Below are 17,628 nucleotides of genomic sequence, written 5' to 3'. Positions count from 1 at the left end.
CTTTGAATCAAACGATTCGAACTAAAAATCTTTCGACTATTCGACCATTCAATAGTCCAAGTACTGTCTCTTTTAAAAAAAACTTTGACCACCTACTTCGCCACCTAAAACCTACCGAGCACCAATGTTAGCCTATGGGGAAGGTCCCCATAGGCTTTCCTAGCAATTTCTGATCGAAGGAAAATCATTAGATCGATGGATTAAAATCCTTCGAATCGTTCGAAGGATTTTATCGTTCGATCTAACGATTTTTCCTTCGATCATTCAATTGCGGTATTGCGGTATTGCGAATTGCGGTAAATCATTCGACTTCGAATGTTCGAAGTCGAAGGATTTAACTTCGATGGTCAAATATCGAAGGTTAATTAACCCTCGATATTCGACCCATAGTAAATGTGCCCCTTAAACTAATATCTTCTGTGACAAATATTTAGAGAGTAAAAGACCTATCTACTAAATACAAGTTAAATATCAGTATAACTTATCATGTTATACCTGTAATGTACCATAAGTTAACATTAGTACGCATTAGTAATGTGTGGGCCAGCCGAAAGGAACCCGCAGCAGCAGGTTCTGCTGGGCCAAGTCATGGTCAGGTGCAGGCCGACTTTAAGTTGACCCACATGTCACTAGTCAGCATGTTCAAGATTGATAGCCTTTCTTTGCAATACATAAATGTAGGTATCATTGCACTTATTTAAGGCAGTTTTTGGGTATATGAATCCCTTGCTCTTTATGAACCAAAGTACATTTAACCAGCAAACTGGCACAAAGTACTACAATAGATTAGAGCAAGTAGGTACAAGCTCTTTGGTATGACATTTTAATGGGTAGAATTCTGGGCTACTTTTGTTCTTAATGTTGTGTCTAGTAATTAACAATGAGCCCTTATATCCTTAACTAAAGGACACATTTATTAACAATCAAATAGTGTTTTTTTTCCACAAATCTTGAAACATTTGTGGTTTTCCTATATTTCTAAAAAGCTCTAAAAATTCAAGATTTATTATGGGGCACATTTACTAAGCTTGAGTGAAGGATTCGAATGAAAAAAACTTCGAATTTCAAAGTATTTTTTTGGGTACTTCGACCATCGAATAGGCTACTAAGACCTTCGACTTTTATTCGAACGATTCGAAATAAAAATCGTTCGACTATTTGACCATTCAATAGTCGAAGTACTGTCTCTTTAAAAAATACTTTGACTACATACTTTGGCAGTTTAACTCTACTGAGGTACAATGTTAGCCTATGGGGACCTTCCCCAGCACTTTTCTAACTTTTTTTTGATCGAAGAAAAAACCTTTGATCGATCGCTTAAAATCGTTCAAATTGCAGAATTTGCGCTAAATCCGTCGAATTCGATATTTGAATTCAAAAGATTTAAATTTGAGGGTCAAATTCGAGGGTTTATTCACCCTCGATATTCGACCCATGATAAATTTGCCCCTAAGTGTAAAAAACCATGAAAACTTCTCAGGCAAAACTAAAGTAAAAACAAGTAAAAGTTGATAATGTGACATAGAATTCAAAAGGAGCTGCACTGATTGTTTTAAATCGATTCAGACCCTTAGAGGTTTTTGGACTTTTTGCTAGGAATTGTCCGGAAAAAATTAATTCTTTTTTTAATGCATCGTTCAGCCCCTTTTTCCATTCCTAAGTTTAATATTCTGATCTTTTAATAAATTTGATGACAATTGTGGTTTTAGAGAATGCAAGTTTAATTGTGGTTTCAAAAACCTCTAAAACCACTAAATCTGACCTTTAATAAATAAGCTTCTTAGTGTGTTTGGGACATAAGGATCTAAAACCTGCTACAAGTTACTCAGGTTACCCAGCTGCTTGTTTATGATAAATGTAAGCTTAATGCTGCCAAGAAATTTAATAGAGCCAAAATTTAATTATCCCCCCATAACAGGAATAAGTATATAAGATCAGTAACAGATGCACAGAGTAGTTTCATATTACTAGAGAGACAGTGCTGATTGAATGACCCCATCTAATGTAAATAGTCCTCAGCATATTTATTACACTTCAGAACAAAGGAATTTGAAATAATTGTGCATAGCCAATAAACGGTTCCAATACCTCACTACTTTATTTCAATCAAAAAGCAGTGTACAAGACATATTACGGTACACTTTCACAATGATAATATGGTCTTGACTTAAAGTACACATGGACTTGTAAGGATTAACAAATGTGTAATCTTTAGCTAACTATCTGATATGATCAGCTAGTTCAGTTATGTACAGGAACTTCTTTTTAATACTTAATATGCCTGGAAAATTTAAAAACTTGAATTCAAGATTTATAACCATGAGCATTAAAGCATCCAGAAGTGCAATGCGTACACAATAGCATGTTACCCACCATAAAAATAGTTGAAATGTTGAGATCTGGTTTATTCTCAACCCATCTTTAGAAAATATAGTCAAAGAATTTAGTGACCAAGTCTTACAAAAATAGTGCCCATCCCTTATTTTCTTCTAGTCATTACTATTTAGACTAATTTTCTTCTTCTGTGAAGTTCCAATGAGACAGGAAAAACTGCACTACAAGACATATGACACACAAAATGTCTAACAACCACTTAAAATTCCATTCTCTTGATTTAAGGAAAAAAATACACACGACACACCATTTACTTGCATTTATTTTATTCCGATTCCAAGAATTGCCAATGTTTTTGTTGGCAGTTGGCCATTTGTTGCAAAAAGCATACTTTTGATCTTAAATGAGAGGCAATATAAACTATAAATCTGAGAGATTTTTATGGTTTTCCTTCTGAAATGGGTTTCTTTGGCTATTATTATATAAGTCTATGCTCAGTGAGTTCATGTGTGTGTGTTTGTGTGTTTGTGTAAGGATGTGCATGTGTGTTGCAGAGTCCCACATCAACACCATTATCTTTGTAAAGTCTGTGAATGCAGGGAATTAGGTGAAGCAGTAAGTGCTTTTATGCAACAACTTGGTTGCTGCTGACAAGCATGAGCTTGACAGCTGTCATAATCAGTTGTGCGTACCCAATAAACTTTACTAATTTTAAATGCCTTACCCTGTGCAAATTACATGTAAAACTCCAGTGTAGGGGGTCAAGGTTACTACATTTGCCCAATTAGAGCAATTTCCATGAATTCATTTTTATTATTCTGAACATTTCAATATACCAACCATGTACGGGTGGAATTGATTTTATTTAAGTTTCTAATACCCACTTTGTAGCCCCATATCAAACACCAATATGACTGACCTTCGAGTAGTAATAAAAGGTAGTTTACAAGCATATAACCTATACATATAGATTTTACTTTTCTTGGGGGGTTATTTATTAAACATAATTTTTTCGGAGGGAAAACAAAACTTGAATTTTTCATGATTTATAAAACCCTGATGCTGCTGAAAGTCCAAAGTACTCCATCTCAAACCTGCAGAGGTCATGTATAAATCAATGGCAGATGTTGCAGTTGCAACTGGAAGATATCATGATCTGTGCTGGGTTTTGCTCAATAATCCAAAAAATTTGTTCACCAAAGTAAGAAAATATAAGTGAGAATAAAATACGGGGCTTATTTAAAACAAATTCAAATTAGGTTTTCCAAAAAGGGAATTTTGATATTTATTCAGTGTTAACAATTAAAAACATTTGAATGTAAAATTTTGGCATCTAAAAGTTTTGTGAATTAAAGTGGGAGTCATCATACACAAAGTTTTTCACATTTTTAATTTAGTTTGTACACCTATTGAAAATAAGTAGCATATGAGTTTTCATGGTTTAATTTTATGAAGTTATTTATATTGAAAATTGTTAATAAATAAGCAAATGCTCAAGTTTGGTAAAATTTCAAGCATATTTGAATTTGTTCAAAAAAATAACAAATTTGAATTCTCATAAATAGGCCTCCCAATGTGTGCTTATAGATGGATGATGTTTGTTTTCTATATATCAAATATTTAATAAATATTTGTAGTAGTAACTGAACCAAATTTGTTTCTCACAAGCTGTATATAAAACTTGTCAGCATAGGTTGTTTAGTTTATTTGGTTTGAAGACAATTTAACATAATTACATATTGTTTTTATTTTAGATTATCGAACTGGGCCATGCTTCACACAAATCAGCAACCAGATGTGCCAGGGCCAGCTTAGTGGTATTGTTTGCACAAAGACTTTGTGCTGTGCTACCATTGGTCGTGCCTGGGGTCATCCATGTGAAATGTGTCCTTCTCAACCTCACCCTTGCCGCAGAGGATTCATACCCAATATCCGCACTGGAGCTTGCCAAGGTAAATAGCTACTGTATGTCCAATATTTTGAGTAAAAAAAACATGTTTGCTATGGAACAAATTAAAGAACCAATAACTAGGGATGCACCAAATCCACTATTTTGGATTCGGCCGAACCCGCGAATCCTTCACGAAAGATTCGGCCTAACACCGAACCGAATCCGGATCCTAATTTGCATATGCAAATTAAGGGTGGGAAGGGGAAAACATTTTTACTTCCTTGTTTTGTGACAAAAAGTCACGTGGTTTCCCTCCCCGCCCCTAATTTGCATATGCAAATTAGGATACGGATTCGGTTTGGCCAGGAAAAAGGATTCGGCATCCCTACCAATAACAACATAAATTGAAAATATGTTTTTTAACATATTTTGAATATTTCTATGTGCTCATCCAGCATCTAAAAATAAACACTAACTAATTTCATATAAGAGAGGTTTTAATTTCATTATTCTGTACACATTTGCATCAGTGAAAATTACATTGGTGATAATCATCTAATGCCCATACCCAATGTAATGCAAGACAGAGAGCATTAGACAAAGGGCCTGTTAAAATAATATTTTGGTTTGAAGGCTATATTTATCCTATAACTATCACTACTAAATCTGCCAGAACAACCTAATTAAATTTCATTGTTCTTGCTTTAAATAATTGCTTCCTCTAGTAAAAATATACTTTCTTTCTAACTTTAAGAGATTTGCTCTAGCTATTTTCTTAAGCTATGGGATGTAACATTCCCTAGATATTGCTTTCTATTTACTTTGGATACGTTTTCTAGACTAAACAGTCTTCATGACTGATCAGGCTTCATAGTCCAATTATTCTGTTCTTTTTATTAATTTTATTCACCCTCTCAGAACAGTTTGAAATTCTAGAATCTATTTTTCTTTTCAGAAGCAGTGTTCAACATTTTTAACTAACTACAGTTTGAATGTTTCATGAAAATATTCAATAGAAAATGGTTCTACATCTAGAACTACCAATGTCTGACTGTTAAATATTTACGTTCTAATAACTTTTAGGGGCAGATTTATCAAGGGTTTAAGTTAATTCAAGGGAATTTTTGAAGTAAAAAAATTCGAAATTCGATGTAATTGTTTGGATACTTCGACCATCGAATAGGATACTACGACTTTGAATTCAATTTGAAGTAAAATAGTTCTAATATTCGACCATTCGATAATCGAAGTACTGTCTCTTTAGAAAAACTTGTACGAACAATGAATGAAATCCTTTGAATAGTTCGATTTGAAGGATTTTATAGTTTGATCAAACAATTTTACTTCGACCAAAAAAACCTGGGGTCTTCCGGATAATGGATCTTTCCGTAATTTGGATCTTCATACCTTAGGTCTACTAGAAAATCCTTTAACCATTAAATAAACCAAATAGGCTGGTTTTGCTTCCAATAAGGATTAATTATATCTTAGTTTAGATCAAGTACAAAGTACTGTTTTATTATTACAGAGAAAAAGGAAATCATTTTTTAAAAATTGGATTATTTGGATAAAATGGAGTCTATGGGAGCTTTCTGGATAACGGGTTTCCGGATAACGGATATATACAGATTATACATTTCTCATTATACAATTTTGCACCTTGTGTTTATCGAATAGAAATGATCAAATAATGATTGTGTAATTTTGCCCCAACCTTCTCTGAAGAAGAGCGGGTTAATGTCTCAACTTTTAGGGGGTTATTTACTAAACTCCAAATGCATAAATCACAAAAAATTTGTGATTTTTTTAAAAATAAAATCTGACTTTTTAAAAAATCACAAATTATTCGGAATTTATTAAACCTCTAGGATGGAAAAGTCTGAATCTGAAAATCCGTCATCTCAGACCTGTCGAGGTTGCATATAAGTCAGTGGGAGAAGTCCCAATGATTTTTTAATGTACGCTGGGAGCTGTAGTTTTTGGGTGGAAATTACGAAAAATTATGAAAAAATTGGATGAAAAAGTCAGAAAAATTTGTGAAAATCTGATTTTTTCCCGGAAAGCAAATTATCGGGAAAATTTAATAATAGAAAATGGTTCTACATCTAGAACTACCAATGTCTGACTGTTAAATATTTACGTTCTAATAACTTTTAGGGGCAGATTTATCAAGGGTTTAAGTTAATTCAAGGGAATTTTTGAAGTAAAAAAATTCGAAATTCGATGTAATTGTTTGGATACTTCGACCATCGAATAGGATACTACGACTTTGAATTCAATTTGAAGTAAAATAGTTCTAATATTCGACCATTCGATAATCGAAGTACTGTTTCTTTAGAAAAACTTGTACGAACAATGAATGAAATCCTTTGAATAGTTCGATTTGAAGGATTTTATAGTTTGATCAAACAATTTTACTTCGACCAAAAAAACCTGGGGTCTTCCGGATAATGGATCTTTCCGTAATTTGGATCTTCATACCTTAGGTCTACTAGAAAATCCTTTAACCATTAAATAAACCAAATAGGCTGGTTTTGCTTCCAATAAGGATTAATTATATCTTAGTTTAGATCAAGTACAAAGTACTGTTTTATTATTACAGAGAAAAAGGAAATCATTTTTTAAAAATTGGATTATTTGGATAAAATGGAGTCTATGGGAGCTTTCTGGATAACGGGTTTCCGGATAACGGATATATACAGATTATACATTTCTCATTATACAATTTTGCACCTTGTGTTTATCGAATAGAAATGATCAAATAATGATTGTGTAATTTTGCCCCAACCTTCTCTGAAGAAGAGCGGGTTAATGTCTCAACTTTTAGGGGGTTATTTACTAAACTCCAAATGCATAAATCACAAAAAATTTGTGATTTTTTTAAAAATAAAATCTGACTTTTTAAAAAATCACAAATTATTCGGAATTTATTAAACCTCTAGGATGGAAAAGTCTGAATCTGAAAATCCGTCATCTCAGACCTGTCGAGGTTGCATATAAGTCAGTGGGAGAAGTCCCAATGATTTTTTAATGTACGCTGGGAGCTGTAGTTTTTGGGTGGAAATTACGAAAAATTATGAAAAAATTGGATGAAAAAGTCAGAAAAATTTGTGAAAATCAGATTTTTTCCCGGAAAGCAAATTATCGGGAAAATTTAATAATAAATAAGCGTAAAAAACCTGAGCAGATTTGATCGGAGTTTGAAGCAGAAAATATTGAGATAAGTTCGGACTTTGATAAATAACCCCCTTAGTTTTAGACTTAAAACTTACATTGTCTATGAGGTAAGTAAACCTTTATTGCCTCCCATAATCCTCCTGTGATTCTATAATCGCTTAACAGGAAGTCAGAAAGAAACAATATCTAGCAGTTCAGGTGGCATGGTATCATCTCATGGGGGTGTGATAACTTCCAAGTTTCCTCAAAGCCTTTAAATATAAATATCTTCAATCTATAACCAAATGTATTAATTTGTATGGGTCATTGTATGCATTTCCTGGCTACAATTCCCTGGCAAGTGGTGACACAAATGCCTGTCAAGCAATTTACCATATACACTAGCGTATAAGCCGAGTTTTTCAGCACCCAAAATGTGCTGAAAAACTCTACCTCGGCTTATACGCGGGTCATACGCAAAACAGGCTGCGCTTCATGAGCTCCTCCGTGTCCCCTGCAAGACTGCCCTAATCCAGCGCGTCCTACCGTAAGTAGTGTCTCCCGCTCCCTCTGAGCTTTTCTTCTCTGCAGCAGATTTTTCTTTTCAGAGCTTCCCTTGCTGCCGCTCCTCCTCCCTTGTCACAGTCTCTGCTGCCGGATCAAATTACTTCGGCTGTGACAGGGAGAAGGCGAGCGGAGCGCGCTCACTGTAAAAGTTTTAAACATCACTCCCATTGCCCCAGCAGAGTTTAAAATCTTTGGGCCCTAAACACACTAGATTCCGTTACATCAGGAGGAAGGAAACCAGCGCAGCCTGAGGTACTACGTCGGCCATCAGTTATTCTATATAAATCCACTTATATTAATATCCCTGACTTGTGTGGAGTTGTTGTGTCCCATGTTCAAAGTTATTTTCTTCAGTCCCTTTATTATTATTAATTAGTACAGCAATAAAATGGAGCCAATATTATACAAGTGACTAGAACTTTCTTTGTTCTATTTTTCCGTATTGCTTTTATTTTATTATGTTCTCCTGCTCTTCTCTCCCTCTTCTATTCCCTCTCAGTTCTTTGTCCTGCCATTGCTTTCCTTTCATCCTCCTCCTCCTCCCTCTCTCCCACCCTTCCCCTCTCCCCTCACCCTTTTTGTGAGCTCTGGGGGTATTTATTAATAGAGTGCCAAGTCTCCCAGTCCATCATTTTTCAGCCTAGGCTTATTCGCGAGTCAATAAGTTTACCCAATTTTTCTAGTTAAAATTAGGTACCTCGGCTTATACGCGGGTCGGCTTATACACGAGTATATACGGTACATTCAAGTGGAGTTACTAAAAACCCTGTGCTACCGAGCTACTAAAAACACTGTGCTTTCTCATTCTTAATTTAAAAAAAGTTCCATTTGTTCTTATGCAGCTTATGCTTTGAGCAAATGTCTGAATTATCTTTTATTGATAGTGAGCTTCAGTAAATTTACCTGTTTAATCAAATTGGTGCTCAGAGTTTTGAAGGAGAAAAAAAAAATTAAATTAATATGATTTTCAGCATTAGTAATTACCCTTTGTCATTTCCTTAATTCTAAATACCAATTTTCTGTTCTTTTCTTGTACTCCTACATTTCTTCAGCAAAGGAAAAATAAAAAATAGATGAGTGCATGGCATTAAACTGCATATATTACAGGGCCCCCTCAAAAGAGTAAAGATACCACAATGAACAAAAAACTTTGGCTCAGTGCCACTAGAAACCATGTTAATTTTGTAGCTAATGATTACACGCTGCATTAACAGAGGATTCTTTATAGCACATAGCATCATTGCCAGGCCATGGCTGGGTCTGGAATGCACAACCTAATCCCTCTAGTGTTCTCCACATCTGTTTGAGGTCAGTCTCTTTGAATGCACAGGTTTTCAATCCTATGCAAATACCATTTCAAATGCATCCTTAGGCAAATTCTTCCAGCTAATTTTTTTCCTGCCTGTTTTTTATATTGGAAATTTGATTTAATCCTAGATTTGTTATTTTTACCAAAGGATAGTGTTGCTAGTTGTAAGGAATGGATCTGGCATGCATTTTTAATCAATAATTGTGATATGCTTTTATATTTTTCTATTGTTGTAATATTGCTTATCACATATTGTTGCAAAGAATGTTTACATTGGTATTACAGTGGAATGCCTTAATATTTATCATTCTGGAGTTGTTATTATAAATATTTGTTATTATAGTTGAAAAATCAAAATTGCAAAAGTATTAAGAACATTGACCAATTCTACTGAAGAAGTAGGACCCAGGTGTACAAACTCTGGGTCTATTGTAGTCGGCTGTAGCTTTAACCAGTATATAGCATACAATATATATTCACAGCAATCTTATGTAGGCGGAAACACACCGAAGATGTAAGGTGGCCCGGGTGTAGCGCCCCGAACCTGTAGCTGGGGGAGTAATTCAATGAAGATAGCAAAGAAGCACACACTCCAAGAGCTAATCGATGTAATTAAAAGCCTTTATTTAAAAAACAGCTAAAACAAACGATCCTTACTCATAGGCATAATTAAAACCAGCCGTGAACAAAATTTAAACAAGTAAAAAGGATGTGACGTGCAAAGTCAGTCATCCTAACATTAACCCTAAAATTTTAATTATTTTAGCTGAAGTAAAACAGTTGCTTTAATTAACTTTTTTTGTATCATAGCTTTCCTGAGAGTTTGGCCATTTCTTGATCTATAACATTATGTCTACTTTTTTGTTTTGTTCATTGTTTACTTTCCAAATATTTTTTTGAACTAATTGGAATCACAAATTTTGTCTCTTTGGCTAGACTATTATGGTGAAAAAGCATTTGTAATTCTCAATTTGTTTAAATAGGAAATCACTTTCAATTCATTGTGTAAATCTCACTGAAACAGTTCAAATTTTCTTTGATGCAATCAGAGTGTTGTTATGTTTTGGTAGATGAGGATGAGTAGAGTATAATAGTGCTTTATTAGCAGGTTCATGCAGCCATTACACTTCAACAGTAGCTTCAACTCCAACACCCCAAGCTGTATAGAAAGTACTGTTCATGCACAGCACAACTCATGTCCACAGTGACATCTACAGGCCATTTGTAACACCACATATTCCCCCTATAGTAGGAAAGCATTTTGGAAAATGTAATAAACAACAACAGTGCATATTAAAGCAATAATATAAATTTTTCACATCACATAGTCCTTGGTCCATGCAGGTAGTTTTCTGATTCTCTCAGTACGCCTTGTAGGTTCACTTTCTTCAGACCTATTTCAGTTGGCATCAGGAGTAGGAAAATGTCCTTCATCAAATGGAGCTTCTCCAAAGTCATATGTAGCAGGAGCAAGACGTATTGCATTCCATATGCTTCCATTAGACAGTTCATATGTGTATGGTCCTCGCTGGCGTCTCACTTTAAGTGGTGTAGTAAATTCAGTATTCCTGGTTTCTTAATTCTGACTAAAGATCAAGGCTGAAAGTACACTTCTCTTGCATTTGGCTTGTTGATGTTTGACAATGTCAGTAGTGATGGGCGAATTTATTCGCCATGTGCAAATTCACGGGGAATTCTCGTGAATAAATTTGCTAAATTTAAGCAACAAAAATCGCCGGTGAAAATTTGCTGGTGTCAAAATATATTTGCCGCCGGAGAAAATTCTGCCGTCGCCGACAATTCTAGGCGGACATTGACTTTAATGAACGTCAGAATTGTCGCCAGCGTCGGAATTGTTGCCAGAATCAAAAATATTTGGACACCAGCATTTAAATTCGCGTTTCGCAAACAGGAGAAATTCGCCCATCACTAAATGTCAGCAGTAGATGATTTTGTAAACACAGTATTTTGTGGAACTTTGATGTCTGCAACATGTAACTTAGTGCGCATCTGTCTGCCATGTAATAATTCAGCTGGAGATGATTGGGTTGTTGCATGGTGAGCTGCTCTGTAGTTATGTAGGAAGTCTGTTGTAAATACTTTCCAAGATTTCCCAGTAAGATTTGCTCTCTGTAGTGCTTATTTCAGACTTCTGTTGAAATGATTGATTTCTTCATTTGCTTGTGGGTAATACACTGGAGATTTCCTATGCACAATATTCCGCTCTCTCAGAAAGAATTCAAACTCAGATGAGACAAACTGTGGTCCGTTGTCTGATATTAACTCCTTTGGATTACCTTCTCTGCTGAAGACTGTAGACAGAAATGTTATTACTGTAGCTTATGTTATATGAGGAACAAATGCAATTTCAGGCCATTTACTGTAATAGTCTATCAAGGTTATAGCAAATCTGCAGTCTATAGGAGAATCTGTAAAATGACCCACAATATCAATAGCAAGTTTTTCCCATGCCGAATCAGGAAATGGTACTGGCTGAAGTGGTGGTGTATGTGTGATAGCTGTTTTGTCATGATTCTGACAAGTAATACAAGAATGAATGGCATTTACCACATCGGCATCCAATGCTGGCCACCAGTATAGGTTCTTGTAGTCTTTGTTTTGTACGTACAATTCCTTGATGACTCTAATGTGTAGGAGCTTTTCTCGCATGGGGGCAAATTCACTAAGATGCGAAGTTGCGCCAGGCGCACTTCGACAGGCGTAGTTTCGGCAGCGCTCCGTAAATTCACTAAAATCCGAAGTTGCGCACAGGTGTAGCGTAAGGTTGCGAAGTTGCGCTAGCGTTGATTCGCTATGTAAAGCGAAGTTACGCTAGCGAAGGCTAATTTGCATACGGCGCGAAATTCAAATTTCAATGGAGGAATACGTATCAGCACTACAAATGCCTAGAAAACCTTCAAATCAGCAAATAAAAATTTTATTTTGCCCTACACATGTGCCCACTGTCTAGGTAAGTTGCCATGAGTCAGGAAATGTAGGGGGGAAGGAGGGGAGCCCCAAAAAAATTTTCGATCTTTTTCAGCCTATCACCCATCATGTAGAAAACACGCCAGCGTTTTTTGGGACTTAGAAAAAAATTTGACTTTTTTTGAAACAATCCCTATCTACTCTATTGCGCTTCGCCAGGTCTGAGGTGGTGAAGGAAGTCTAGTGTAAAAGGTAGCGTTCAGTACACTGCGCAAGTTAGTGAATTTGCGTAGTTACGTCGCTAGCGAAACTACGCCAGCGTTCGTTAGTGAATTTGCGCAGTAACGAAAATGACAAATGCTAGCGAATTAACTCTAGCGTTCAGCACTTCGGCGCTTAGTGAATTTGCCCCATGGTCTCTGGTGCCAGTAAGCGGTGAGCTCAACGGACAGCATAGCCATCTACTAAGTACAGTTCATGTCTAATCCTGTAGTAAGGCTGAAGATCAGGACTTAGTTTCTTCTCAGCATTTGGCCATTTGCTTTGTAAGATGTCCCGTAGTTTTACTTGAATTGGACATGTGAGGCAAGCTTGCTTAAAATCAGCACCTTTAACTGTAGATGTCAATCAGTCAATGATAGAACTTCTATGTCCTCATCCAGTGTATCAGAAGCTGCAGGTAAAGGTTAACGTGAAAAACAATCAGCAGTAACATTTTTCAAACCTGGTTTGTATTGCATTTTGTAATTGAAATTCAGTATCCTTGCTGACCATCTAGCTATAAGCACTCCAGCTCTTCCTAGTCCCTTGCTAGTAAGCAGTTAAAGGGCTATGATCAGTGCATAAGGTAAATTCTCTACCCCATAGGTAGGAAGCTAGAGCTTCTTTTTTAACAGTTAAATACTTATGCTCTGTCTCTGTAAGTGTTCTGGATGCAAATGCAACGGTTTACTCTGCATGATCAGCATGGATCTGTGTGATAACTGCACCAACGCCATAGTCTGAAGCATCTGTAGTAACCATAGTGGGTAGTGCAGGATCGAATAAAGCTAGCACTGGACTGTTAACAATTAACTGTTTCACTATTTCGAAGCTATGTTGAGCAGTCTCTGACCAAACCAGGCTTAAAGTTCCCCGTAGTAGTGCTCTAAGTGGCTCCACAACTGAAGCATAGTTGGGAATAAACTTAGAATACCATGAAGTAAGACCTAAGAAAGCTCGTAATGTCTGAAAATCAGATGGAGTAGGTACTTGTGTAACAGCATTGACATGGTCAGGGTCAGGCAGTAATCCATCTTGTGAAATTATATGACCCAGAAATGATAGCTGAGTTTGTCTGAAGTGGCATTTGGAAAGGTTCAGTTTCTGTCAGAATCAATGCATTTCAGAAGATTTTTTAGGTACTTGTCATCAAGATCCGTAGTTGGAGCGTAGACAATTATATCATCCAAGCAGCATTTTACACCAGATATGCCATGGTGTATAGAAGACATCAGTCTTTGAAAACAACTTGGTGCTGAAGCCAGTCCAAATAAGGTACACACTTGAACCGAAACAAACCATAATGGGTGATAAATGCAGTGAGGTCTCTGCTTTCCTTATGCAGTGATACTTGATGATAAGTACTCTGAAGTAGAAAAGAATTTTGCTCCTTGGAATTCTGAAAATATTTCCTCTATGTGTGGCAAAGGATGAATTTCTGGCATACTGGTTTTACATCTGGTCTCAACTTTACTTTGTATACAAAGTTCTTTGCACAACCCAGTGAAGCGTTGCTTTGTGGTGAAATTTTAGACACTGACTGCGTGGCAGGCAATGGTGCTGTAGTAGTGATACCATCAACTAATTGTAAGTTTAATGCTGCAAAGAGATCCCTTCCAAGTATAGCAGCACCTTTATTCACAATGTAAAAATCACATTTTGCCGTGTTTTATTCAAATTTTACTCTGGCAAGCAACCAAGCACATTGATTGGACCAGTCTCAAGGCAGGTGCAACAAGTGGATCTTTTGCAAAGTATTTCAAGAAAACATCCTTTGGTAGTATAGAAACAGCTGACCCTGTATCAAGCATCAGGTTAATGGAGTGCCCCTTGTCAGCAGAAGCAGTATTGACACTGACAGTGCATATAAACTTGTCTTGAATAAATGTATCAACTTTATCCACACTTAATACTGTGACATTTGTAGTAGTGACTTCATGAACATCTTTAGCAGAACTACAAGCCGCATTTGCGGCACTGTACAGCTTTTGCAGAACATGTAGCATAATTTGCATTGTGTTGTGTTGAAACACAGCGGAAGCAGTATTTTTTATTAGTATTTGCTGCACGGTTTTGCAGTGAATGCCTTTCCTTAGCACTGTTTTTTGCCTGTGACTGTGCATTATTAGGCCACAGTGCTGAATTCACAGTCTGTACATTCCCAGCAGTTCCCTGACTGAGAGTTTTAGCCTCTGCCACTGTTGTTTCAATTTGGCTAGCAACTGTAATAGCCTTTGCAAGGGATAAATTCTGCTCTAGGAGCAGTCTCTCTCTAATGCAAGGTGAATTCGTTTTTTCCACTATTTGGTCTCTTAGCATTTCATCTGTTAGATTCCCAAACTCACAGGTAACAACCAGCTCTCTCAAAGCTGCTACAAATTGTTCTGTGGATTTGCCATTACACTGTCCATGTTGGCTGAATTTATATCTTTCAACCACATTTATCTTGGCGTAAAAAAGTTCTTTATAGCAGTAAGAGTAATTTCAGAAGTCTCATCAGGTAATGATAATATTTAGAATATATGCTGTCCCTCTGCTCCTAGGCAGTGAATAAGTAAAGCACGCTTTCTAGCAGCAGAAATCTCCCCTTGGCCAGCAGCAATAATGTAATTTTCAAACATATGGATCCAAACAGTAAAAGGTATGTTAGGCTCACCAGGGTTTGGGAGAAAAGGTGCAGGCTGCTGCAGAGGTAGAAGAGACATCTTGTCACCAATATGTTATGTTTTAGTAGCCAAGGATGAGTATAGTGTAACAGTGCTTTAATAGCAGGTTAATGCAGCCATTACAATTCAACAGTAGCTTCAACTCTAACACCCCATGCTGTATAGAAAGTACTGTGCATGCACAGCACAACTCATGTGCACAGTGACATCTACAGGCCATTTGTATAAACACCACAAGTGTTTATTCCTATTCCTTTCCTGTAGACCAATTAAAACAGAGATTCCAATTCATGAATGTTGTTTCTGTTGCAGATGTAGATGAATGTCAAGCCATACCAGGTCTGTGCCAGGGAGGCAACTGTATCAACACGGTGGGCTCCTATGAATGTAAATGCCCAGCTGGACATAAGCAGAGTGAGACATCCCAAAAGTGTGAAGGTAATTTATTAGTGTTCTATTGTCATGTAAGATACTGTACTCTATTAGATAGCTATACGGGTATTTATTCTATGCATGAGAACAGGTGCAAAGAAGACATCTGTGAAGAGTTCTGAAAATTTCAGATAGCAGCCTAATTGTGTATGCACAACAGAGTCATAATTCTGGCATATAATCTGGCATTTAGAACAGGAAGTTCTGACTAGCAAATATACTTTCATTTTTAATAGCATTGATCCCTGCATTTTTCAGCACATTTAGAGTTTATATTTAAATGAGCATTTTTCTAAACTTGGTATTGAATGTGTGTTGAGATTGGAAAGGGCAAATTCCTCATTGTTATCATCATGTTTCATTTATATATTTGATACAAAAATGTTGAAAATACCAGTGGTATTGATATTTTTAGTTTTCACTCGTTCACTATAACTTCTTACATTACTCCAAGTAAAGCCCTCTTAAAACTTCAACATTTTTTCTTATAGACTGTAACTTTCTCATAAGTGCTGCTATTAAAAAAAAAGAAAGAAAAAATAACCTTTAAAATCCAATACATACCTATAACAGTAGTTGGTTTGGCATAGCCTTAATTCCTGGTTTGAAGCCAGCTCTACAGAACCCTTCAGTGCTGGCTGTTAGAACCTGCTTTTCCCATTTGATGAGGCTCTGAAAAGCTTAATGACTTTGGCTGCTACTCCGAGCAGGGCTGATCTAGGAAACAGAAGGTGGTATCCATGCTAGACGACTATAAAACACATCTGTCTCACACATAAAAGTCTGTCTGAGAGTCTGACTTCACTAGTAACCCTTTTACTACCAGCTAGGGGTCTTTAGCAGTTTGGAAGAAATGTCTTCCATTTAACATGACCTTGGGTTTGCACTGCATTGACTATCTTTGAGACTATACCATGTAGTGACACACTGTATCTTTTGCTCCTTTGTTTCAAAATATTTCTTATTTTCTTAAAGTAGATATCTTCAGGTTAACATTACAGCTAGAATATTCCCTTTAGATATCACCACTTTATCATGGTGATTACTCTGAAAATGCCTCTGCAATTCTTTTTACAATCACATGGAAACGACTTACATGCAGTAAATCAATGCCACTAGAGATGAATTTACACATGATGTATTCTTTAACTTCAGTTATCTTAATTCATACAAATACAAAGGGTTTTCACTATTAAAACCTTTGATTCTGCTTATGTTCTTAAATATGTAAGCTCCTATGAATGTAAATGCCCAGCTGGACATAAGCAGAGTGAGACATCCCAAAAGTGTGAAGGTAATTTATTAGTGGTCTATTGTCATGTAAGATACTGTATTCTATTAGATAGCTATACGGGTATTTATTCTATGCATGAGAACAGGTGCAAAGAAGACATCTGTGAAGAGTTCTGAAAATTTCAGATAGCAGACTAATTGTGTATGCACAACAGAGTCATAATTCTGGCAAGTTCTGACTAGCAAGTATACTTTAATTTTTAATAGCATTGATCCCTGCATTTTCAGCGCATTTACAGTTTATATTTAAATGAGCATTTCTCTAAACTTGGTATTGAATGTGTGTTGAGATTGGAAAGGGCAAATTCCTCATTCCTATTAAAACCTTTGATTCTGCTTATGTTCTTAAATACTGTATGTTACCTTTAGACGGATGATTTTCAAACATGGTTTTCATAAAGGGCTTTTAAATATCAATACTATATATCAATATATTTCAAGAAATGTGAAAGATTTAAGATTTAAAACATTAATACGCTGCATTCAGTAGATAATAGTAAATGTGTTCTTTAAGCAAACCTTATTCACTATTATTGTAGTCTGAGCTGAATGTGTATGTGACTAATGAAAGATGATTCCTCCACATACACCAGATAAACCAAAAACAATGTATAGGAGAATCCATTTGTGCAAATACATTTTATAGATGTCTGCCCTCTCCTCCAAAAATATAACATATTCTATAGTTCTGAAAAGGTGCTGCTTGTTTGACTTTGTTTCCTAAAAAGCCTTGCCATTCTTATGTTTTTTGATTGACATCAAAGGTGCTTAAGGAAATTTTCAAGCACAAG

At 36.0% G+C, this 17,628-nt stretch overlaps 1 protein-coding gene across 3 annotated transcripts in view; it reads left to right on the top strand.

Annotated features, from left to right (window-relative positions):
- fbn3.S (fibrillin 3 S homeolog) overlaps positions 1–17,628 on the top strand; it is a 141,534-nt gene that overhangs the window by 54,948 nt on the left and 68,958 nt on the right. For 2 of the 3 annotated variants that reach the window (XM_041579837.1, XM_041579835.1), the window contains exons 7-8: positions 4,089–4,286; positions 15,425–15,550. In XM_041579837.1, the coding sequence (XP_041435771.1) occupies positions 4,089–4,286; positions 15,425–15,550 (324 nt within the window). Of the gene's footprint in view, positions 1–4,088; positions 4,287–15,424; positions 15,551–16,791; positions 16,839–17,628 lie in introns of all 3 variants that reach the window. The other variant, XM_041579836.1, reaches the window with a different exon arrangement.

The sequence above is a fragment of the Xenopus laevis genome, chromosome 1S, assembly GCF_017654675.1.
Source record: "Xenopus laevis strain J_2021 chromosome 1S, Xenopus_laevis_v10.1, whole genome shotgun sequence".
In the NCBI taxonomy this organism is placed as follows: Eukaryota; Metazoa; Chordata; class Amphibia; order Anura; family Pipidae; genus Xenopus; species Xenopus laevis.
The sequence above is the reverse complement of the archived record's forward strand: the minus strand, read 5'-3'. Positions and strand labels throughout refer to the sequence as shown.